Source organism: Enoplosus armatus, chromosome 16, assembly GCF_043641665.1.
Source record: "Enoplosus armatus isolate fEnoArm2 chromosome 16, fEnoArm2.hap1, whole genome shotgun sequence".
Lineage (NCBI taxonomy): Eukaryota > Metazoa > Chordata > Actinopteri > Centrarchiformes > Enoplosidae > Enoplosus > Enoplosus armatus.
In genome coordinates, this window is record NC_092195.1 from 3587964 (window position 1) to 3613187 (window position 25224).

A 25224-nucleotide genomic window follows, 5' to 3' on the forward strand; every position below is an offset into this window, starting at 1 on the left:
CTACCGGACACACAGATGACCTGAAGTCTGGAGTTTACGACCAGGAAGGGACAGCTGTGATATGGGGGCAGGCACAGACAGAGAGGGGATGAATTACCAAGACACACTGAGCGTATCAAAGCCTGGAAAACAATCGAAACCTGTTCCTGCCCTGTCTCATAACTGAGCCTACCTTCTTTTTTTTTCTCACCCACCAGGGGATCTATTTCAACTAACATTCAGTGCCTTTAATCACTGTCTGAATCCCTGGAGACAGAACACACTTTTCACTACACTGTGATAGAAAGACTGCCATTTCCATATCCAAGCACCATTACTTATTATAGTACATGTCATGTCACATTGACAGCTGCAAGATTAACCTAAAATTTGTATGTGTTGCCAAAACAGATATTCACACATTGTAAGGCCAAATTATGGGACAAACGGAGCTCCGATGCGTACAATCAGGTTCATCCATGGTGATTAAATGATCTGAAGTCTGTAGTTTATGAATGCTTGGAGTCATACATTTGTTATTAGACTCGGCATTTCGTTGATACAATTGGTCTGAAGGTAAAGGCCATATCATGCACAGTGTTTACGGAATTGGAGGTGACTTGATTGTAGTGAGATTAGAAACACACACAGAAAAATAAGTAGCCTCATCCAACTTTTCAAAACAAAAACAATGGCAATTCAGTAGAAAGTAGCACTCAAAGTGTATTAGGAATATGAAAAAGGTCATATTTAATAATAAGTAAAAGAACAGACAGACCCAACAGGACTGAAGAACCTACTGAGGAACTGGCATGCCAGGCCAATAAAAATGCAAAAACAAAAGTGCAGCATGTTCCCAAAATGATGACTGGCAGGTTCATTAGCAAAGCTGCCAGTCATGCATACATTGTGAGACTCATGCAATTTACTTTAGTCACATTCACACCACACACTATACGCTTAGGAAAATCGATGTCGAACTTCAACTTACTTTGGCATGCAGGACACATAATAAACCCAGCAAATTATTAATAATGATGATGATGACGACGTCATCACCATGATGATGATGATGTAATGCCGAGACATTCATTAAACTGTACTGATCACATCGATAAGGAATAACAAAGACAGAGATAGTGAGAGATTAATCGAGGACATTTCACACCAATCTCATGAAGGAAATGCTGCTTCTACAGAGTCTAATGAAACATTGATGACCCTAAACGTTCATAAACTATAGCCTTCAGATCATTGATCATCACTGATGAACCCGACAAAGAAGATTATATCGTTTTTAACCAGCAGCCTACTTTGTTATAGAAACCTTTACAATATGTGGTAGTTTTGCCTTAGTTGTGCGCGCTCCCGCGAGGGGTATGCAGTTCTCGGCAGGCACGCAGAACTTGGCATAACACCTGAAATCATATCAAAATAAAAATGATGATTTGGGGTTTTTGGAGGTGGGGTGGGGTTATTATGTTGTGGTATATTGTATCCCAGTGGAAATTGAACTTGCATTTTATTTTTGAAGTCGTAACCGGAAGTCCAACCTCTTGTTGTAGCTACCTGGTGCATTTCCTCCACCTTGACGCTCAGGTACACGGATTTGGTGGAAAACTTTACTGAAACTGGCATTTTGGAGCGGAGTCGATATAGGGGCCGTTCAAAATGGATTAAAAACAGAAATGTTTAATGTTTGCTGGAGAAGACAACACTAATTCGGGAGTCATTTGGTGGATGCACCGTGTTTACTGTGAGTAATGTTTAGCGAGTAATTCGAAAGTCCTCTAATGGAGGAAAGAGCCGCGATGACAAGTCGCCATGAAAGTGAAAATAATTTGTATACACGAAAGGGATTGTGGCTTAATGTGTGTCAAACGGTAACGTGATAATTATAGTGGTTCAATGTGAATAAAAAACACTAAAATAATATTTTCCTTTCACCTGTTTGTTTATTAGCTAGCTACAATGTAAACACAAACTACTGTAAACATTCGCCCTAACACATGCCGTCAAGGCACGGAGCGCCAGACACTATCTGAAAATCTGGCAATTTAAAGCCTTTTCATCTTTTCAATGAGTATGTATACCTGGTAAAAGTGAAGCGAAGATAATCTCAGATTCAATAGGATATTTTCTTCAACTCCGCATTCATGCGACGTACAGCCAGTGCTTTCTTACTGTAATAACAATGACGTTTTCACACAGGTAATAGTGTAATAGTGTCTGTCATCAAAATAGGCACACTTCAAATAAGTCAGTTCTAGCTAACGGCCAATGGACTGAATCTGTTTGATGGATGGTATTTTACTACTCGTTGTTTGGTCAAACAGGTGCGGAATTCAAAATGAAAGGCAGATGATAAGAAGTACGCTAGTTGGTTATCCTGCGGGTGTTATCAACCTTTTCCTGAGCAAGGGAACATTCAATTCCAAGATTTTTAAATTAGATTTGGTGTGCCTGATTCGGCGTCACAGTGTTAACACAGGAGATGGGTTTGCATGCAGCAGTTGGCTGCGTGTTGTGTTTTTTTTTAAACCTTTTCATATAATATTTTTGTCTTCAGTTACAATTAAACATGTTAATTCAATTTTCTAAAATCTCCATGTATCATGCAGTGGATTTGATATGTGAATAGTTAATTGTCTTTGACTGTGTGCTTACACATCCCTAAAAGAACCTGTTGGGTTACTTTGCCTGGCACCTGGGGATAGTAGTTTCACATTTGTTTTGAAGAGAGGTGCCCTCAGGTGGCTACAATTGATTTTGAGTTTTACTTGACAGATTGGATTGATAATAAACCTGTTATTGATGCCATTTCAACCTTTAGTTACACCTCAATTGACCTCATGTTCTCTGGTGCTTGCCCAGACCTTGGAGCCAGTAAGTCATGTCTGGCGGCAGCACTGGTAGTCTGAGACACAGCTCAGGGCTTGGCAGCTACAGGCATGGGACCAGCCGGAGCAGCAGCCAGAGGTCATCCTATGAGGAGCGCTGTGTCGACCCGGTGGAAGACAGGCTCCCGACCCCGGAGCCAAAGACGGTCCACAAAGCTCAGCTGAAAGATGCCAATGGAAAGGAGTCTGAGACCATTGGCTTCATTCCTGGCTCCGCTGACCCTCCCTCTGCGGCACAGACCTGCAACCCCTGCGCTTCTCCAAGGAGCTGCGGGACCTTTGTGTGCAGCTTGCTCACCTGCGGCCTGTATAGGGTCTGCCAGCGTTCCGTCCTTGCTCCGTGCTTGGCGCCCAACGAGAGCTCCCCAGACGAACCAGAGAAGGTGAGCCTCCGAGCTGTGAACCCAGGAGACAACAAAGAGGAGGACGTGACCGACTGGCTAGGGGAAGTCCGCATCGCTGGAGTCAAAGTCGACAGTCCAAGAGAGTATTTAGATGTTGAAACCAAATCCCCCTCATATGTTCCTCCTTCTGGTGGTCAAACGCAGCCCAGTCACTTGTCCCTGCACGAGTCTATGGGGTTCGATGGCTGGGAGGACGGGGAGGAGAACGTGGACTCTCTGATTACTAAGAAGCTGCTGGAGCTCTACTCCGAATATCAGATCGAAGAGTTGGCCAGGTGCACGTCAGACTCTGTGTTCCTGAGGAAGAGCAAGGCCATCAATCAGCTCATCAACTCGCTGGCGGAGGAGCACAAAATGGACGAGCAGGAGGCCGAGTGTCGGCTGGTGCGCGGCATCATCCGCATCAGCACCCGGAAGAGTACGAAGAGGAGGCCGCCCATCTCCAGGAGGGAGAGGACGCTGTCAGACAGCGGGAACGAGACGATGAGGGAGAGCGACTCCTTTTCCTTCAGCAACAACAGTAAGTCGTCGTTTCACTAACTCCGCCTCCATAGAGCGCCGTAGAGCCGCTTTTCTGCCACCAAGTAATCACTCTCATTTTCTCTGTTTCCTCAAGATGACTACAAATCAAATCCGAACATCCAAATATCAGAGCTGACCCCCTCTGACAAGTGTGCCAGAGAGATGTGGAGGAACAATGGAGGTGAGAAATGTCTTTATTGTGTTATTACACACACAGTATACGGTTACATAACGTATGCTAATAATTGTAGCTTGAAGAGTGTGTCATCAGTGATTTTGAATGATGTTTTGTTTCCATAACTCGGCTGTTAGAACAGGGGAAATCCTGTGTGCCGTCCTGATAAATTCTGTTCCAATTTTTAACATCCGATTTTCCGATCCGATATTATATGCTTTTTTTTTTTAATAAATTATTTCTGGTGATAACGGATAGTGAGTCTCTCGGTGCAGGGCAGTAGCCTGGATTTTAGAAATACCTCAATATTTGTTTTTTGGTTTTTAATAAATAAATGAAATAAAAGAGTTTTTAGACACAAAAGACACAAATCTCTCTCACTATGTTGAAAGGGAATTCGAGAGAGCGAGATCGGCTGTTTAATGTTTCAGGTATGACCGTCGTGTTTGCTGGACGTCACCTGCTTCCTGTCAGAAATCTGTCCAAATACACAGCTGAGCTGTGATCGCCTGTCAATCACTAGGGCAACCATGTACGGTTATTGTTCCCTCAGGAATCAGATTTCTTATAACACAACATGTTTTCTGCCTTTTTCCCCCTGGTAATACATGTGCCCCAGGGTGGCCTGCCCCCTGTTTTGAGAACCGTGGGTCTAAATGCAGAAGAAACGGCCCAAACAACAGAAGGCTTTGTGAGTCAGGTGATGAATATTCATTTGTGCACTAACTTCCCAGAAACTGAACATGGAAGTAGAGTTGAACTGAGCCCGAGCCTATTCACAGGGCTGCACCAATGGCTGAAATGTAAATAGTTTTTATCAGTGACGCCGAAGCCAAGACGTCCAGTGCTGCAGGGCGACTGGACACTGCGGTGCATGTCCCAGCCGTTCCGAAATACATCAGCGTGCAAGGTTGCATGAACATTTTTATATTCTTATCCTAAATCTCTCTCAGCGTTTCTCTGTGAGGCTTGCTCGTACGAACGTTCAAAATGGGATTCACCGAACTCTCTCTCTCTCTCTCTGTCGTGAATGGCTTGTTTCAACTTGATGAATGCAACCTGCTCCTGCGATGCGTCATCAAGAGCCGCGCTGGGACAAAAATAACGAGGGAGCGGTTTGACATGAAGCTGGAGCGAAAAGAGCACGGTGCTCTTTGGTGGGATGGACGAGAGAATGTTGGGCGTTAGGTGGTGTTACACCGTCGGGTGCAATGGAGGATGTTCACTAGCAAGCATGCATTTTTCACCTAAACCTTTTTATAAATGCTCTGTTTTTCATCATCGTTCCAACACACAACACACAATGAAAGTATCCCATGTTTCTAGTCGCAGTGCACTCAGGATTAATGCTAATGCTAATGTCTCGTCTAAAGATTCATGCAGAGGAATTACCATGTTTTTCCTGTCTTTTTTTTGTCTTTGTTCTCCCAGGTCATACTTCTAGCTCTCCAACAGCCTACTCGCCCTCTCACACAGAAACGAATTCTTCAGGTGTCCCGCTGATTCGCACCTCTGTGAGAACATGATTTGCGCTCCGCACCGGCGATCCATGCTTGAATTATTTGCTGTGCCGCGACCGCAAGGTCACACATGGGACGTTGAAAGGCGACACTACTTGCACAGGAGTCTCTGGCTGAGCCAAGCTCTTTGTAGAGACCGTGGCTTTGCTGTGCAGAAAGAAATGGTCTGAAGGACTTCAGTGAACTCAGGGCTCTGTGTGTAGATATTTATGGACGATAGATATTCTTTGTGTTTGAAGGATTGCTTGAACGAGTGCTTCAGCTCTTGATGGCTCTTTGATGCTGTATCCCGATTAAGAATCCCCTCGTCCTTGAAGGAAAACTGAGTTTTGTCCATGAAATTCATTTTTGCAGATTCTCAGATTACTCTACTGTTGTTAGGCAAAGGGTTACTCTACTGTTGTTAGGCAAAGGACATTTGGATTTTAGTTCTGTAAAAATAAAATGCTGACTTATTTTTTGTGGCACATTTCATCACCTCGCCTCATCAGCATAGATTTGGTTTTAAACAAATGAGTGAGATTTGTATTTAGTGCTTTCAGTTCAGTGGGGATGTACCACAGATTTACAGATCAGAAATGATGTTGTGATAGTTTCCATTATTTGACATGTTGCATTGATGTAATAGGCATAGTGTTGCCTGATAGAGTGGCTTTGGCTCAGGAGGGACAGCGGCTCTTCCACTGAACCCCAAATATCTCACCTTGCATGGTAGCTCGCTGCAGTCGGTGTGGGTTTGAATGGATGAATGAGAGGCAAAATTGTAAAGCGCTTTGGGTAAAAGCGTTGAATAAATGCAGCCATTTACCATTTTAACATCCTTTCACATAATGGCCATCATGTAAAAGGATGAATAATATTTGGCAGGAAGTAAAATGCAGTTTTATATTATTAATCCTGTAATTATAATCTCGGGTGGAGAGTTTTATGCGTGCCTGGTGGTACACTAGAAATAAGAATGTTTTTTTTTTCAAAGGAATCGTTTGACACTTTGGGAAATACCCTAATTTGCTTTCTTGCAGAGCATTACAAGCTACAGCCGGTTATCTTAGCTTAAAGCATAAAGCCTGGAAACAGGGAAACAGTTAGGCTGACTTGCAAAAGTCAGACTTATCAGTCAGACTTATGGCAGACTTATCCCAACACCTCTGAAGCTCACTAATTAACACCTTTAAGTTTTGTTTGGTTTCTGTGCAGAATAAGTGTAAAAACGACAAGTTGTGGTTTTACATGGGGTTATGCACCAGCCTTTTTCTTGGGCGCAGTTTGTCTGTTTTTACAGGTCTGTTTCTCTACTTGAGATATAACATGTGAATTAGTGAGCTTTAAAGGTGCTGGTGGGTGTATTTTCCCACAGAGCCAGGCTAGCCGTTTCCCACTGTTTCCAGTCTTTATGCTATGCTATGCTAAGCAAAGCCAAGCAGCTGCTAGCGGTAGCTTCATGTTTACCATACAGATATGGGAGCGATGTTCTCTTGGCAACAAAGCAAGTAAATGATATCTGGGGTTTTTTCCCTGAAGTAAGACAAGTTAAAAACTACGGGAAAATGATGTCAAAATTCCGTTTTCTTTTCCATTGTGACTTTTATGATGTTCATACAGAGTTCATACAGTGCAGAGTGTGATTTTGTTTGGTTTCTCAAAGCCAGTAATTATTAGTGTGATAACATGAAGCTCATATGAAGCCGATAGCTCGTAAGCTTTTAAGTTAACCAGGTGTTTGATGCATCCTGGATGCTGTCTGTAAGTCCATGTTAGGCTGGTGTGAACTGCAGCAGGACGTGTATCGCGTACGATAACCCTTAACTTATTAGCGACATTATCCCAAGCTGACTCATGAAGTGAATGTCTTGTTTTCTTACTGTCATGCTCGCTGTGTTTGCTCCTGGGCGCTGATGGGAATTTGGCCAGCTGACTGAGTGGAATTTATTCAGCCCTGTCTCCGTCTTATCAGCATTAGCTTATGATTACTGTTTGTCATGGACCCTATTGTAGTGCCTCCAGTTAACACACACGGGTGGCTAATACACATATTCTAAACGTATGGTTTAACTGTCCAGGTTACACTCTTGTGCCCTATTGCAATTCTAAGTATAAAGAATAAAGAATAATAACTTTGTAGTGTGTAAAGAATTTGGCTGCAACACCAGGGCGGTTATAATGAAATGGTGTGAAACTGGTGGCTCTGGTTTGGAAGAAGGAGAAAATGCAACTTGACTATTTAGGAAGTGACGAATGTATCTGTGTCATAGAAACGGCTAACTGTAACTATCCTGACATACGTCTTATTCCACTAAACTGGTTGAATTGTCTGCTGAAACACAGCATTTTGTTTCCTAAATTCTAAAGTATGACGCTTGGGCCTTTCACCAAGGTATGGTATATTTTCAGCAAACATGTGTTGGCAGGTTCTTATGTTGACAGTACACCGTCTTATAACTGATGTGTCATTGTAAAAACAATAAAGTAAATGAAGTGAAACAAAAAGAGGGAGGCGTTTGCTTGTTGATTGCCACATATGGCCACATGAGGGAGTCAAAGTATGCTTTTTTTTTTATAAGATCAGGCCATGCTGCTTTTACAGCCCCCCTCTGTTAGGACCCTTAGATCATGTCCTCACCAGTGTTGTTCATTTTCACGCTCTCACGTCTCGAGTCGTGACATTCTTAAAACCATAACTTCATCGAGATGACAGTATGTAAAATGTTTATTTCATGTGCTTTTCAAACTAGGTTCACTGTATAAAATTCCATACAACAACACTCTGACTTTCTCACTGGGATCTTATTGCAAAAACAACATCTCTGTCAGTAAATGTAACATATTTGTGTTGCCAATAACTGGCTTAAAGAAGAGCTCTGTGAGCAGGCTGTGGCTGACGGTCTGCATGGCGGAGGCTGCTAGAAGGACGTGGCTGAAGCGAACAGTGTCCTCTGGGTGCAGGAGGTGGATGACTTCTTGGAGGGCCCCCTGAGCTTGCCGTTGGAGGCCTTCAATGAACGCCAAGGCGCTCAGCCCTTGAACAGCTGTAACAGATAAAGAGAGGTTTGTGCTTAAGCTCGTGTCGCGTGTTCAACAAACCAATCAGCGTGGCTGTTGAAACACAACCAATAAAAAAAACAAGTGTTTTACCTGGGTTAAACAACAAACTGCCCTTCAGGTAAGCATATTCCTTCGGACTGAGATCCAGATTCCACAGCTGATGCAAGCAAGCTCTTAATTTGTGGACTCCAGCAAGAGTTGGTTGGCCAGCCTCCTTTTCAGTGAGTCCTGGTCCGAGCAGAATCTGTCTAAGGATACTTGAACTTGGTACATCAGTCACTTCAAAGACTATGTGTTCTTGTGCAAGCCCCAGGACAAATAAAGGAACCCAGCAGTGTCTTAACAATGATGACTGATCTCCTGATGGAAGCTGACTGAAGGACGGTAAACTTCTCACAAAGCAGATGGTTTTGACCAGCACACTAGAGGCCACTTGGCAGGTGACCCTTGGGGTCTTGAGGCAAACTGTCCTCCTCTGTTCACAGTGGCAGTTGTGTTCCGTGGCGTTGCGGTTCAGTTTGTTGTTGAGGTAGCCACTCTCCCTCCCGCTCAAGATGTTGTAAAGGATAGCGTGAGGATGCTGGTTCCGGTAACCAGAGCAAGTGCTGTTTGTAATCTCTTCCAGAGGAAACATCATGAAGGAGGAGGCGTCCGCAGAATGAAAGGGCAAAGAAAAAATAAAAGTGCCGGCAGGCTCCAGAATGCACAGTGCGACGACTCCACCCGCTCAGGCCCTATTTATACAGGACGTCACATGCTCATGCCAAACTCAGCCTTGACCCTTTTTAAGGCCCTGCATTTGAAGAAAGAAAGAAAAAAAAAAAGTGACTGTGGACTTGCCATGTAGAGGGATCTAGGTTGCCTCCACGTGGCGGCGATAAGGCTGGTTAAACTCAGCGGCTGCACAGGCAAGGGAGATGCAGAAGCTGGTGGGGTGAATGACATTTATCATGTTTACCTGAGTCATTAACTCTGCCTGCACCAGTCTATCAAGGACTGGCGGGGTCAATGCACAGGCTGCCACCTGACCTGTGCCCCAGTTGGACCCGCATGAAAGGACACAATGACTCTTTTTTTTTTTTTTTTTATAGGTTTTGAGGGTTACAACTGTGCTGCCAGCTTCAGAGATGACTTGATTTCTAGGTCATCATTCTCCGGGCTTACAGGCTCACCTGACTAATGATTTAAAGGCTTTCTGTTATGAGCCAAATCCAAATTCGAGGGTCTTAGGGCAGCGGGTGTACAGACTGTAGAGCCCTTTCCTGCAAATGTGTGATTTGTGATTTTGGGCTACATAAATACGATTGACTTGACTTTGCTTGTGAAAATCACTGACTGGCGTGGCCACGAGTGCGACAGACAGAATGAGAGAGGGAATTGTAATAAAAAGCTGTGCGTTTGACCTAAACGTTGACAGGATTAGTCAATTAATGAATTAGTTGATGGATAGAAAATGAATCACCGACAGTTTTGATAGTGGTGTGAGTCATTTCATTAATCATCAGGCAAAAACAACAAAACTTTCTCTGGTTCCAATTTCTAAAACATCTCTCTGTTGAATAGGGTTAGTCAAATCTTAGTCATCACTATGGCTATTAGTGACACCTGTACTGTTCCTGGTATGGTCTTTTGTTAAAAGTAATAAATAAATAAATAAATAAAGGTCGATTGGTGGCCCTTAAATCTAAACTACATTTATCTCACTACCCTCGCCACCTGCCGCCTGACAATTAGTTATTGTGACACTAAAGGAAGCAATATCCTGAAAAATGCATTCTTACATTTAGCAGAAAAATGCTGCTAATGTAATATTATAAATGTCCACCACAGTGTGGCTATGGACATACCAGGGCATTAATTGTATTATTGCGTTTTAAAACGATGATATAAAGGTTTAAAACGATATTTACAATAAAATCCTAGAGTTTTGGTTTCTTTTCTAGAAATTTCTGATTCTTCCCGGGCGCCTCGGTTCCTCTCTGAACCAATGCTCTCACTTTATTGGATGTTTCGGCTGTTAGTTCAAAGCTATTCCTCCAATTGGTCAAAACAATCGTGGGCGGGGTTTGTTTCCAGGAAGTGAGTGGCATGACTCTACGGGCCTCACATTGTCGCTAACTGAACTTTTCGCTTGTCATCTCCCAGCTAACGTTTTATTCAGCCTTTTTCTCAGTCCAGCAGTATGGGGGACGATGAAGAAAAGTACGACGGCATGTTGCTGGTTATGGCGCAACAACACGAAGGCGGGGTACAAGAGGTAACTGTTGCTAACATACTAAAGCTACCGTGCTAATGTTGAAGCTAATGTGGTTAGCCTGTAAGCTAGTAGGCACACCTCGCCTATAAGCATTCTCATGCAAAGAAAGCAAATGTTGGGAACAGGTTTTGGCAAATATTAGCATTATCAATATGCTTTCTTGTTGGACAGACCATAACCTTAATGGGGTGCTCCGTTGAATTCGGCACACGTGACTAACAAAGCAGCACGAAATTTCAATAAAATCTCATTTTAGTTCTTGTTAAACTCATTTTCTACAGGGTCTATTCGTCATACAATGAGACATTTTTGTGTAACGTTAGCACTGAGATGCTGGGTCCTGTCTGGGTAACCTGCTGTCAAATGGCTGACATATCCAGAAGATTAAGAATTTTTCCTTCCACACACACACACACACACACACACTTGCCAATTGTGTTTATTATCAGAGGGCTGAGACATTTGAGTCAGTGGAAGGATGAAGATTATTTAGTTAGTTCAGTAGTTTGCTATACCATATTTAATTTAAGGATCTGCATATAGATGGACCAAAAATAACACAAGGTCAAAAAAAAATGAGAATTTAATGTTGTTGATATGTAAACTAACCATGAGGCTGATAAATCTAAAGGGACTGTCATATAAGGGATTCGTATAAGTGTGTAAAAGAAGCATATACACACTGGTCCGGTCATGCCAACAATGCTTAAGTGCAAATTAAAGTGTGGGATGGAATCAGTGACAGCCTGTTTTTCTCTCCACAGTTAGTAAACACATTTTTCAGCTTCCTCCGCCGCAAAACGGATTTCTTCACCGGTGGCGATTCAGGCGCTCCAGAGAAGGTGAGCTGCGTTACTGTGTCTGCAGCTTCTGTGACATTTGAGACTGCGTGCCGCACAAACGTGACGACGGAGATGAAACCTCATTTCTCGCCATCTGTTTTCTGTTCAGCTGGTCAAAGATGCTTTTGCCCACCACAACAAGCTTGCGCTGAATGCCCACAAAGAGAAGCAGATGAAACAGGAGAAGGAGAGGAAAGAGAAAGCCGAAAGAGCTGCCAAGCTAGCGGAGGAAGAGGGGAAAAAGAAAAGCGACGACGGCCCCAAAATTCAGGAGCTGACTGACGAAGAAGCAGAGAAACTTCAGTCTGAACTTGACAAGGTGAAATGTGGTGTCCTTTTATTATTTTTTATTATGAATATTACTTTATTTATTTATTGTGTTTTATGTATTCTAGAAAAAGAAAGAAGAGGAAGGAGAGAAAATTGTGAATGTAACAGCAAACGCAGAAAAGTCATCTGACAAAGCAGAAAAGGAGAAGGGGGTGAGTGAACAGCTGGTTGAATAGTTTGTTGTTAATGAGCTGCCAAAATCGCTCTCTGCTGACGTACTCATCCTGATCTCCATTTCACCAGTCCGAGTCGGAGGGAGAGGAGGATGAGAAGGACAAAGATAAACTGAAGCCCAACGCAGGAAACGGAGCTGACCTGCCAAACTACAAGTGGACGCAGACCCTGTCTGAAGTCGACGTGAGTGCCTTCTGACCCCAGGATAATGCTTTGACTTCTGCTTCACCAGTTTGTGTTTACTAAGCCTCTCAGAGTAGGTGTTTGTTGATCATCTTGCTGGCAGATCTTTGCCTAAAACCCTCAAAGGTGATGTCACCGGACAGATCCTCGCCTCTTTTCCTGTTTTTCTGTAATTACGGGCCCAGTTGTACTGGCCTGGACCTCTGTTGTGATGAGCAAGTGCTCGCCCCTGCACTACTTGTCTGCCCAACAATGTCCATTTTTAGCATTACACCCCTTTGATTTCATATTTATATTAAGACTTTTGCCTGAATGCGTCAGAAATGTTGGAGATGGCAATGTTCACTTGAATGTGAATGAATTTACTGGGTAGCAAAGGCCATGTTATACAGAACAGTCTACTAAGTGTGACTAAATGTGGCTTTATTTGACATGGATTACCGCCACAAACTGATTTCTGCAGATGTACATATCAATTTGTAATTATGGCTAGGTATGATTGCATCCTTTTATCCAGTGCAACAGCAGACAATTCCACCATCACTGTCCTCTTTTGCTTGTGATTGCATTTTTGGTAGTAGTGAGTAAAACAGAATCCAACATGCAACATCGATTTTACGCTCCTCCTTCAGCTGTCGGTGCCTTTTGACGTGAAGTTCCGCATCAAGGGGAGAGATGTAGTGGTGGACATCCAGCGCCGCTCCATCAAGGTCGGCCTGAAGGGACACCCTCCTGTTATCGAAGGCCAGCTTTACAACGAGGTGAAGGTAGAAGAAAGCTCCTGGCTCATCGACGACGGCAAGGTTGTTACAGTCCACTTGGAAAAGGTAGGAACAGAGTTTGTAGACAGATTCTAACCATTGGTCCGTGCTTCTAATGCAGATGTCCAATGTGATTGGGAGAACTGCCGAGTTGTTGAGCCTAGTCATATTCTCTAATTTCAGATCAATAAAATGGAGTGGTGGAGCAAGATTGTTACCACAGATCCGGAGTTAAACACCAAGAAAGTCTGTCCAGAGAACTCAAAGGTAAAGGATGGAACGTTTTAAGCCTTTAAGGTGTATTCTGCCCCCTAAACATCTGCAATAACCACTTCCTGTCCCATCCTGGCTGTGTGTTTTTCCTGCTGAGCAGCTGTCAGACCTGGACGGAGAGACGCGTGGCATGGTAGAGAAGATGATGTACGACCAAAGGCAGAAATCAATGGGCCTGCCTACGTCTGAAGAGCAGAAGAAACAAGACATTCTTAAAAAGTAAGTCTCAGTTTTGGTTATCGTGGAGCTTTAAAGATGTTTTTATTCTCTTGTCAGCTGACATCTTTTGTGTTTTTATTGGGATCCAAAGTCAGTTTAACCAAAGCTTTATAGTGTGTAAAGATTTTATAAGAAGAGTGCATTTGAAAGCTGCCTGTGTAGTTTTGCCCTCAGCATTACCTATTTCTGCTCAAGGCCAGGCTCACCTGCTGTAACTGCAGGTGATAAAAGATGGTGTTCCATGCACAGACCTGGTTCAAGGAGACACCTCTGACCAGAAATCAGTTTTCCCTCTACTACAGCTGTGTCAGAGCAGCAGTTAGCAACTGCCGTATTATCCTTTTGAATTGTTTTTATTCAATATTGTGATTTCCCTGTATGATGGTGGTACATGGTAACTAGAATACCGAAACCTCATACTTAGACTACAGGGCCTCCACATGATCCAGTTGTGTTTTGGTGCCCTATAAAGGTATTACAGTGGTTTGGCATGTTTTAGCCCATTGACTACAAATTGTATAACATTTTTTAAAAGGTTCAGGTGACTCTGAAATCTCAAATGTTAAAACATCTTTAAACACATCAACATGAAGAAGAGTATGAAAGTATGTTGCTTCTTGCCGTGTTACACAACATATGGACACATGAATAAAGGCAGCGCGTTGTTCCCTGTGGTGGATCACCGTGGTCAAACAGGTTGGAAGTCTCTGCGGCGCTGATTGACAAAATGTCATGATTGTTCAGAACGTGACGCTCTGACTGTGATGTTCGTCAGTCATTCCAGGGACAGTAGCCCCCCCCCCTCCACACAGAGCAGTAGTTAACCAAGATAAGACCTGGATGTGGACTAACGTCAGAGCTGTGAGAGAGATAGATGACGGACGCTCTCTTATCACTGTCGGTAGTAAATGGCCCGTCTTTCTTCTCCACTGCTCTCAGTTCAGACCACAGGAGGCATGTCTGCTGTTAAGTTGACCTCCACTTCCTCTTTGAGCTTGTAAAAGCTGTCTCTAAAGGTCTTGTGTAGCTTTATATGGGTTAAACAGTACTAGCTGTGGTGTGTGCCCCCAGAGTTTGTTTTATTGACACAAAGTTCACTTTGTGTCTGTCCAATCAAATGTGTTGTCCGATGGTGTCATCTCTTATTTTCTTTTTGAAGCGTTTAAATAAATTCACTCACCGGCCAGATGGAGGCGCTTTAGCTAAAGATAAAAGGAATATACCCGCAAGAGAAAAAGAAAAACTAGTTGTATGTGATGCTGTGTAAAATATAAATAAACAAATAGAGACATGTGGCTAAATAGACGGCAAAATGATGCTATAACATGTGACATCCACCAGAAACAATGCGTCATTTAGAAAATGTGTATCCAAATGCAATGAGGAGTTGCTCATGATGATTATGATATATTTTATGGACTCACATGCTGCACACATATAGCTGCCTTCATGCTAGCAGAAAATAAAAACAATCATATTAACAGCGCTTACTGTAATTCCCTAAACAAAGAGCATGATAATGAAATGACTCTGCATTAAACAGCAGTTGGAAATCTGATTTCCAATGAAAGGTTGACTGCATCTTGCTTGTTTTCTTTGCTTGTGTCCCTGCAGGTTCATGGCTCAGCACCCAGAGATGGATTTCTCTAAAGCCAAATTCAGCTGAGAGTCGCTTCACCTGTGGAATCCGCATTATGATTCATATCGCAAGCCACCATCAGGCACCAACCAACATCTGTACTCCCCATACTGGACAAGGTTTTGTTGACTAACATGTCTTAAGGTTCATGTTTTGGTTTTGGTTTTTTGTCATGATAACAAGGTGGATGATTGCAATGCCCACGTTCTCCCTTTGCATGTCGTCTCAATATTTAAAGATGTGTCTGGATTTTTTTTTTTTTTAAATAAATGACTTTAAAATCAAAGTGGTGTGATGCATGAGTGGTTATTATGTACTGCGCTGTTTGGAGTATCCATGCCTCAATATAGCAGAATGACTAGCAGTAAAATTAAAATTCATAGCCCATTTCCTGCTCATCTTTGTATCTTTTACTGGTTGTGAATTTAGAATTTCACAACCTTGAAGAGTTCAAGGACAATCCAAGAGATTTTACCAGCCGCTGGAGTCAATGAACTCAGACATGTATTCTGTTTGGATCTTATCCAGCTGCTGACCTACAATGAGAACAGGTTTTCCGAGAGTTGTCGTCATGCAGGTTAATTGCATAATACAGGAAGTCCTGACGTGTAGCCGCTGTGGATGGTACGGATTAGTAAGCCTTTTTAATTTATATGTAAAACATGTCACCAACCGTTGAATTGTCAAAAAAAAGCATTTACTTTATATTGCTTCTCTACCAAGGTTTTGACAAGGTGAACTGCACCATGCTCAGCCAAGGAAGAGTTTTCATTTTCAACCACAAGGGAGCAGTGTTTTCCTTAAAGTGTGAAGAGGTGGAGTGTTACCCTGTACGATATGTGCACAATGAGTACTCACACTAACCCTATAAATCTGTTGGAAAGATGTAGAAGACGAGGAAATTGAAAAAGAAATAACAGTTTATCTCAGCTTTAAGTGAGTAAGTTAATATCTTTTTTTTGGCTCATATGTATCCAATTTCTATTTATCCACTTTCAGGGGTACTAAAACAGACAATAAGATGTATTTACCAAGTGACTTCTGCTTAAGAGTACAGTGAAGTGTAGGAGTGACCTTTAAGAGCAGCTCTCAAATAATCTCATCTGCACAGGGCAGGCATAGCCAATCAGGTGCTTACATTTTGTCAGTGATGACAATGATTTTGTTTATAATTTTTTTTCTGATTTGTTATGACCAATACTATATTGTAGTGCAAAGCATGTGAAGCAGCAGCAGAGATGCAAATGGGATGTTGACCAGTGAGACCAGTAACAGAGTAGTAACAGATTACATGCATGCATCGTGATCCTGTGATCCCCTTGCGTGACCGTAGGCAGGTGAATGGCGGACTCCGCCACTGCCGATGGAGACTACCATAAAGACAGATGATTACTGAATGTAAATACATTAATTGTCAAAAACAGGGTTTGATTTCTTTAAATTTTACAAGAGTACTCCGCTGATGTAGCATTGTCGGACGGATTGTTAGTCCACTCATTGTCCTCTCTCGTCAAAGTCCTTGTCACCTACCTTACCCACAATGCAACTCGACAGTTGCACAGTTCAGTCGGAGATTTGGGTGCTAGTAGCGGCTAATGTAGCCTCAGGCAGAGATGCGGAGCGGGCTACAGAGGTCTGGTAAACCCACTTCTTTCTGACTTCTCACCCCAAGATCTTTTTCATTTTCAAACTTGTTGTCTTCATCTCCAACCGACGCTCTGGACACACTAAAGGCTTTATACAGATGTTTTCACATATGCAGTAGTATTCCCCAACACCTGTAAACAGACTTTGATGTGTAAAATGAGTTCCCCTTTACGTTTGTGAGTTACGTTAAATGTCAAGATTTTTACTATAATCTTTCATCAAAACAGACTACCCAGGAATAAGAACATACTTATAATTATCACTCAGATATATGTCAATACAGTCATTTACTCTTTTTAAATGGCACAACTTGTGACTTGTGTGATTGACACGTCGCCTGAACCCTGAGGATAATCAGCACGCTGCTACCAATGAGTGAAAGACACGGTTTCTCACTCAGACCACACTGGATATCATGAGCCTCTGCTAAATGTTACTTCAGTGAGGACCAGTTTGCTTACAAGTCTTTTCTGCTTGTGTGACCGTCCACAGCTAACTGGACTGGCCTGTCAGGATGGTGAGAGGCTGTCACCATCACTGTGGTGACCGGAGGCAACATACATTAGCTTATGCTGGCTAGCAAGTCCTCCTAATGTGTGAAATTGCTCATGTAGTTCAAAAACACTCCTCGGAAATCTGTCTCATCAGGACAATAGTGGTTTTGCAAAGACTGACCTGCTGATTACAGTGTGCAGGTCGCCATGCATGAACCTTTTTTTCAGGCTGTGAGGTGTTGAGGCGTATTGCAGGGCTTTCAAATGTAGAATTCTGTGTCAAGGACATAGAATACTTTGAATAAAGAGTCTTCTGAGACTGCGGAGTTCAAAGAATCCAGTTTGTTTTTCATTTTTCATGAGAAAAAAAAAGAAAAAGTCAAGTGTCTTGATGAAATCCTGATGGAAATATCGGACCCTTTAGGACCTACGAGTTAAAATACTCTGCAGCGTTGGTATTTATTTAATTCTCTATGGGGTTCATCTTCACAAGCGGCACCTTTCACATGACACGTAGTAATTTCATCCATTGTTGATAAAAATAAATACAACACAATAAATACATTCTTTGTTCCAGACAGCCATTGATTTCCATTTATTTCTCCCCTCTCTATATATTAGTTTAATCGTCATTGCATCGTAATATAGATGGATATAAGTGCAGTTTGGTTTGAAACATCTGGCCTTTATTACGTTACATGCAACAACAATGTATTTTTGACAAAATGAAAACACAATGATGCCCACTGTGATGGACTATTTGCTGACTCAAGCAAGTTTTATATTTGGTTCCAGCCTGTTCAGAACCCGAGTGGGTCCATGTGTTTCACATGTTCAAGGAAATTTCGCAAAACCCAGAAGGAAGATGAAAAAAAGAGCCAGACCCAGACAGAGAGCCCAATGTGTTGCATTAGCCTAGCAAGCTAACGGTCAACAATGGATGAGATAAAGAAAATATATATATACAGTCAGGCTGGGTCTCAGTTCTAGGCCACTGCAGAACTCTAGAATGAGCTGGGTTGGAAAAGATCTTGGAATTTCATCTTGCAGACTACGTAAGAGAGGAATTAATTGGGATTTTCCTGAAATGTTTTCAGCGTACTCAACACTCGCTGGCGAAAGACGGGAGGATTCTTAGACTGGGGATCATTGCAGTAGACCAATGTCCAGTAGTTCCATTAACTGCAAGGGAGGTGCAGCCAGAGGCCTGATGGGATTGCGGACAGGTGGGGCGGCTGTATGACTGTGCAGGGGTTGAGGGCACGGAGGAGGCAGAGTCTGCTCAGCTGAGAGCAATGTCTCACCAAGGTACCAGAATTTCTTCATTAACGAAGACACACAGACATCAGAGGGACGGGGTTGGGGTTTTCGGGGCGGGCGAGGTGTGGTGGGGGGGTTGGTTCTGCAAACACACCTCCCCGCCGCTGCGCTGACTCCCTGTTCCAGACTTGACGACTTGTTTTTTGGCAGCGGCCCCTCGTAAATCAGCCGCAAGGCCCTGCACAATGTGACTCACGGTCATGATGGCGGTGTTTGCGGAGGCCGCTTTGCCCTTTCGGTCTTCTTCCATAAGGCTGCCCGGTGGCTTATTCCTGGAAGTGGAGGAGGGATACGTGAGGCGACGCCGGGGCGAAGATGGGGCGGGAGGCTGGCATCTTCTTCAGGTGCCAGATTTAGATTTTCATCGTGCCTCATCTACAGTCCCCGTCTGCATCTCCATTCTTTCTTTCAGCCACTGATATACTTTTAGTTCATGTAATTAATACATTTCACTTCACTAAAAGAGATGGGAAGTGTAGTTTTGGTGTGTTTTACCCTGAATTACGTCTCTGCTACAACTAAAACTAGTAACTACAACCACGATAAGGCAACAGTGACCCAACCCAACATCTGCATGTGTTGTTTGGAGTGCCCCGGCCTCCACACCTGGGTGCTGGGCACACTCTGTAAAGCGTATTTGGAACACACACTTCCAGGGGCGGAGAGGAGGCCAGTGTGCAAAGTCAAACTCCAATTGTCAATTAGTGAAGGCCAACACAGGCTGCAGGCTGGGGTGTACAGAGTAGATCAGCCATCTTGGAGGACAAAGGCTTCAGTCAGCTCAGGGTCCTCAGATCAACACACACACACACACACACACACACACACACCAAAAGAGAGAGTGCAGAGATGGCTCTGGGCCCAGCAGGACCTGTTTATCGCTCCAGACTGAGCAAAGACCATCAGCAAACATCCTCCCCATCCTCCAAGTCTGGACGGCTACTCATAAACAGGCACTCACACACACACACACACACACACACACACACACAGAAAGTAAAGATGGTATATACAGTATATACATATACATATATGTAAATGTGAAAACGGACTCACAATGGACAGCTTTAAAAAAAGGATCAAAACCGATGTAGCAGAACCAGAGATGTCGTCTTTTTTTATTCCACGCATCCTTCCTCGTCAAAACGTCGTGCCCACATTACCCACAATGCAACTCGGCCGCTGACAGCTCTGTATGCTCGTAGTGGCTAATGTAGCATCGAGTCTCTAGCCTGAAGCAGAAATGAGCAGCTGGCTACAGAGGTCTTGTAAGCGCACTTTTACCTCAGTAACATTTTGAAATAAAGTAAGAGCTCTGCGTGCCACTGCTAAAAAGGCCCTGTTGGCCTACCGTACATTTTCTCATGTGTTCTCATAACCTGAAGTGAAGGTGGTGTATCACAGAAGTCCGCGTCTCGTTCGACAGTTGAAACAGGGACATCTCGTGTGTTTTGTTCAGGGGATGAATTCCTAAATTTGGAAAGGCAGTAAAGTGGAGGCTTCCAGAGATGTCAGTGTTTCATGAGGGGACCTTTGCTCCGCTGCGATCAGCCCCGCCAGCTGCAGGTCACATTGCTGTTTGCCTGTGGCCCCGTGACCCTCCAGCCTTCATTTGCACCTCGGTGAGGACCACTCCATCACTGTTCAGGGGCCGAAAACCTCTGCGGGGCTGACACGCACACATCACACCACTGACATCATGAGTGCACGGCCGAGCCACCGGCCTCAGGTATGAGCTGGGCATGGAGCTGCATCAGCCCTCAAATAGTTTTACTATATATACCTAGCATGGTGGCAAATGCTTATCTTTTTTTTTATTTTATGTGTTTTTAGTTGTTTTTATCTTCCAAATACATTCAGTTATCACATATTGTTATAAGATTATAATTCTGATTTGATTTTATATATGTACATGCACTTTTACAGCAAAGTGTATTAATAATTTAAATGTGTAAAATCACTTGAGCTTCGTAGTTACAGTTTTTAATTAATTAAATAGTGTCGCATTCAAAGCTGTGTAAACTATGACCTTGTGTTGATCAAAATATAAATAACCACCAAAATCAATGACTTTCTATGAACCATTTTGAAACTGTATTTATATGTCTCACCTTGAAAGATCCTTTCTTCATCTAACTCAAACACATTTTTTGGGTTCTGTTTATGATAATACAAAGACTGAATTCATGCCATAAACATTGTTATTATTATAAGATGGTGGTTGAAGTCGTGCTGTGCAAATTAAAAGGTCAGTAAACTGAGTTTGGTGTGTGTCCGCTATGTTCCTGCTGGTAAAGCAAAGCTAACTTTGGAGAAATGGGCATATCTGAGTTTATTGTATTCAATCCCAGGTGTTAGCATTTTGGGTCCGTGTTCAGTACCTTTGACTTTTTTCCTCGCATGCAGATCCGAATGTGTTGGCCGTACGTCGCACCACGACGCAGATTGTAACAAAAGGGTGCCAGCGTTGGAAAAGTACCCCGATAGATTTCTTCTCCATCCCTTCGTCATTTCAATTACATGTCGGAGAAGCCACATTCACTTAGCGTAGCTGTGCGGACGCTGTTATTTAAAGAAAGCTCATATCGCGGGGCTGGAACTTTGGTGCGCAAGGACAATGCGAGGGATACACCTCGGGGGCCGAACCCTCGGGCTCAGAGGGAGATTATAAGAAATGTTATTTTAAGTTGCATGCTGCATGACCCTGGATGGTTTTTGTCTTCATTAAACCGCAGCTTGTTTGTTTGCCCTTTGACCTTACGGATTATTGGACTTCGTTGTTAATGTACATGGTGTTCTATGCTTTTATCTTTTCCTCTGTGTATTAAAAGCTTTGTTTCAGGGGGGGGAAAAAAAGACTTGTTGCTATGCTTAAAACCTGAGAGACCCTCCATTCCTGTGCAAACAGACAAAACCAAACCCAATTTTTGAGAAAACAAACATTTTTAATTTATTATTAAATGACATAAATAAAACTCACAGCGAGTTCAAATACAAATAGATAGTTATGTACACATGTTTGTGCAGAGGGGTGGGGGGGGGGTGGGGGGGTCTTCATGCCTGACAAAACCCTGCCAGGATGCAGAAGGCACTTGCGTCTCTCAGCCCGATCGTGGAACATGTATTGCAATCAGAAAAGGCACATTTACATGGAAAACAGTGGACGTTAATTTATTCTATTTACACACATATACACATTACTGTTAGCAGAACCATTTCATCTTATATATTTAAGGATAAAAACAAAAAAAACAAAAAAACATCAAAGATTGTTCAGTTGAGTTGTGTGGAGCTAATGGAGTTTGTAAAAAAGGTGTCGTAAACATGTTATAAATGTGTAATAAGCATGTTGGGAATAACTAAGAGCAGAGAGGGAGTTCTAAGGCTTAATATTCTAGTGAGAGATCGTCCAACATGGAAGGAGATGCTTGTCTTTGTTCAGTGTGACTCCAGCCTAACTTTACACTTTACACCTTTTTTTAAATAAGAGGAATGAATAGTCTTTTTTGACTTTTTCACAAACAGGAGCCCAAAGGGATCTTTGCAGGTCTTGTAACACTTCCACATCTTCTCCTCGACCTTTTATTCATGTCTTTAGTCCCGCTCCTAAAGCCTCCGGCCTTCAGAGGCGTTTCAGAGAAGTTACTCAGTAGCTCTGAGCCACGGGTGCCCAGGAAGCGGTCAGCCGGGCGATGGAGCTCTCGAACTGGGCTTCCCCGACCCCAACCTCGCTCAGGCCAGGGTCATACATAGAGGAGGGAGGGGAGACGGGCAGCGAGGAGGTCAGGCCCGTGTAGGAGGAGCCCCTCAGGAACTGGGAGGTCAAGCCTCCGGGTATGGAGCCTGAGGCCGAGCCCGAAGGGGTGAGGGTGGTGCCGGCTACCGACCATAGGCTGGGGTACTGACTGTGGACGAGAGGGACAAGAGGGTTTGGTGGATTTTATTATTTTTAGCGGTTCAAAGATGGCGACATCACGGATCATCCCAGATCCCATGAATGCAAATGTTCAATACATGTTAAACTGTGCGTGGTTGAAGAGGCTCACCTGGAGTTAGACGTGGAGTTGGTGGTGTGGGACAGAGTGCCCATGCCTGTGGAGTTGGGGATCTGAAGAGCAGACCAGCTGTCATGAGTGGGCAGAGTCCCTGAAGTGTTGTCCATGTAGTTGTCTGAGGGTGAGGCACAGACCGCCAATTAATTCCAATTCCTAACATAACACACACATATATATGTATATATATATATATAACTATATGGTCTGAATGGGGTCTTACTTGTGCTGGCGGTGCGGTGGGGGTAGTGGCTGGGGTACGGGGCTGCTCTGTGGCTCCTCAGGCTGGAGTAGCGCTCGCAGTAGGAGCCAGAGGAGTGGCCCGCTGTGCTGCTGAACTGAGGAGGGCTGCTGCTGGGGCAGATGGGACTCTGGGCGGGAAGGAACCAACCTCCGACTGTGGAACCAAACAGACAAACGTTAGGTCAGTGAACATACCACAGGCCTCTGCAGGAAGACACGCGAGGCCGTCTCGGGTGCTCTGTCGCGGCGGAAATGCTTCGATGCAAAGAGAACCCCGGTTCAGAAACTCACGCTGAGAGTAGCCAGACTGTTGGCTGTCCGCACTGTGATCCGGGACTTCTTTATGGTCGCTCCTGCCATCAGAAACAACAACATTAGACGCTGCACCGTCAGCACGCTGACTCGATCATTTGAGGCATCGCTTTGATGGTTTGAGCCTTTTACCTTTCTTTGGCGTCCAAGAAGGCTTTAGCAAAGGGGTTGTGCTTTATCTTCAGAGCAGTAATCTGTGGGGAGGACAAGGCCGCTGTTAGCATTCCGAGCAGCACTCAAGAGAAATCGGTGTCAGCAAGGTTTCAAGTAGGGCACATGCTCCATGCACAACTGACCTCTTCGTTCTGGTAAGCAGTGACGGCGATGAACTGTGTTTCGGGGAAAGACTGGCTGCTGATCATCTTCTGGACGCCTCCAACCTTCACGATGTGTATCCTCGGCTCGTATTTGTGCAGAGAATTCAGCATGATCTGGGGGGGGGAATTTACTATTATTATCATCGTAGTAAACAGCAGGGAATACTGTTTTACCCCCTCAATTCAGTATTTTTCCTAGATCAAGTGACACAAATCTTTCTCTTGATACTGATGAGCCTCATTATTTGCCATGTTTCAAAATGTCCTAAAATGAGTGAAATGTTTTCACATTCTAGTGACATCATTTAATGTGTAAAAAAAAATAATGTCATATATTTTCCAGCTGTTTTCGGTCTAATGTTGCACAGCTGACAGAGAATAAAAAGCTTTGCTTATCACCGTAAATCAATATTTTCGTTAACGGTCTCCTCACCTGTCCGCCCCCGTTGAGTTTGTTGGAGAGCTTCACTTTGCTGAAGGAGACGGGCGCCTTCATCCAGTGCGCCCCAAAGTTGGGGGAGTCCGGGTGGATGTAGACGCAGCTGGGGCTCTGGGGCTCCGGCTTGCCACCGGGGACCCACTCCCCGTTCACGTATTTCCACCGGTTGTTGTCCGCTGCCACGAAATCCAGCAGCACCGAGTACATGGCGTTGGGGTCCAGGCCGCTGACGCTGGCCCTGAGCACCGGGAACATCCTCCTGGGGAAAAAAAACAGCAAGGATGGAATTAGTAAGGATTTGTGATTTGAGTGAACTTTGACAAACGCATCATTTTATTTGAGCTCAGTCGCAGATCCCGAGTTCCCGTTGCCTCCTTGATAAACCTGCCGAGGCCTCTGAGGCCTCTGGAGCCGCACTGATTTGGTATCACTTTAAAAACCTGCTTTTTACCTTTTTAAAATGTAATAAATGTTATGTTGTCTTACAAACTAATTTACACTCCTCACAATGAAACAACCCGTGCGTAACCAGCGCGTAAAAACACACCGCCAGTTTTGCTGCTTCCTTGGACCTACCTTCCAGTTTTGGTGACAATCATCTCGTTGGTTAACTCTTTGAACTTGGTCCATAAGTCTGCGTCGTCCAGCGTCAGTTTAATATCCCTCTCGGACGCGTCTCCCTTCTCGCTGCCCTTCTGGAACTCGCTCTCCACGGCGCTGAGGAGATGCTCCAGGCGCTGGTCAGCGTTGGAAGAAGTCATAATTTCCAAGCAGCGCAGATCGACCTAAATTCCAAGATGTTTGGTGCAGGGGGGGCTCACTGACTCTGAGAGGCTCACTGACTCTGAGACAGCCGCTGACAGGGAGATAGAAGGCCCTGAGTGGTACTGGTTTCTAAATCCCGAGGCCTCATCATTTAAGGGCCCCCAGGGACCTCATGGGGAGGTGGGGCGTGGTTTGTGCGCACACATCTCGCGTCTCTGACCGGGTTCAACGTCTCCAAACGCCCCCCCCCCCCCCCCCCCCCCCCCACACACACACACCAGGCTGAACCTCTCTCTACAATATAACAGTTTTTTTTTTAAATATATCAAATCAACTTTTAGATTTAGATTGAAATGTGTTTCCCTCAACCAAACTCCACTCAAAAAGTCTACATTTTTACAGCTTTTATAGGTTG

General features: G+C 43.9%; 4 protein-coding genes across 5 annotated transcripts; 2 read left to right on the forward strand and 2 right to left on the reverse strand.

Annotated features, from left to right (window-relative positions):
• Positions 1 to 1617: 1617 nt before the first annotated feature.
• Positions 1618 to 6171, forward strand: kdf1b (keratinocyte differentiation factor 1b). The gene is made up of 4 exons (XM_070922279.1): positions 1618 to 1735; positions 2854 to 3803; positions 3900 to 3986; positions 5412 to 6171. The coding sequence occupies exons 2-4, from the start codon at positions 2873 to 2875 to the stop codon at positions 5504 to 5506; spliced, it is 1113 nt and encodes a 370-aa protein (XP_070778380.1). The 5' UTR covers positions 1618 to 1735; positions 2854 to 2872; the 3' UTR covers positions 5507 to 6171.
• Positions 6172 to 8284: 2113 nt separating this feature from the next.
• Positions 8285 to 9179, reverse strand: LOC139299339 (nuclear receptor subfamily 0 group B member 2-like). Its single transcript, XM_070922235.1, has 2 exons — positions 8633 to 9179; positions 8285 to 8526 (listed from the first exon to the last, which is right to left on the reverse strand). The coding sequence occupies exons 1-2, from the start codon at positions 9177 to 9179 to the stop codon at positions 8285 to 8287; spliced, it is 789 nt and encodes a 262-aa protein (XP_070778336.1).
• Positions 9180 to 10631: 1452 nt separating this feature from the next.
• Positions 10632 to 15506, forward strand: nudc (nudC nuclear distribution protein). 2 transcript variants are annotated; one of them, XM_070921880.1, is made up of 9 exons: positions 10632 to 10799; positions 11564 to 11641; positions 11751 to 11960; positions 12037 to 12138; positions 12221 to 12328; positions 12961 to 13155; positions 13273 to 13356; positions 13463 to 13581; positions 15196 to 15506. In XM_070921880.1, the coding sequence occupies exons 1-9, from the start codon at positions 10725 to 10727 to the stop codon at positions 15245 to 15247; spliced, it is 1023 nt and encodes a 340-aa protein (XP_070777981.1). In that variant the 5' UTR covers positions 10632 to 10724; the 3' UTR covers positions 15248 to 15506. The 2 variants fall into 2 exon arrangements, with proteins under 2 accessions (XP_070777981.1, XP_070777980.1); XM_070921879.1 differs by having other exon boundaries at positions 12037 to 12123; positions 12215 to 12328.
• Positions 15507 to 22327: 6821 nt separating this feature from the next.
• Positions 22328 to 24805, reverse strand: tbxta (T-box transcription factor Ta). The gene is made up of 8 exons (XM_070921897.1): positions 24621 to 24805; positions 24039 to 24303; positions 23585 to 23719; positions 23421 to 23482; positions 23268 to 23329; positions 22957 to 23130; positions 22728 to 22851; positions 22328 to 22586 (listed from the first exon to the last, which is right to left on the reverse strand). Exons 1-8 carry the CDS (start codon positions 24803 to 24805, stop codon positions 22328 to 22330), a joined length of 1266 nt encoding a protein of 421 aa, XP_070777998.1.
• Between the last annotated feature and the right edge of the window lie 419 nt (positions 24806 to 25224).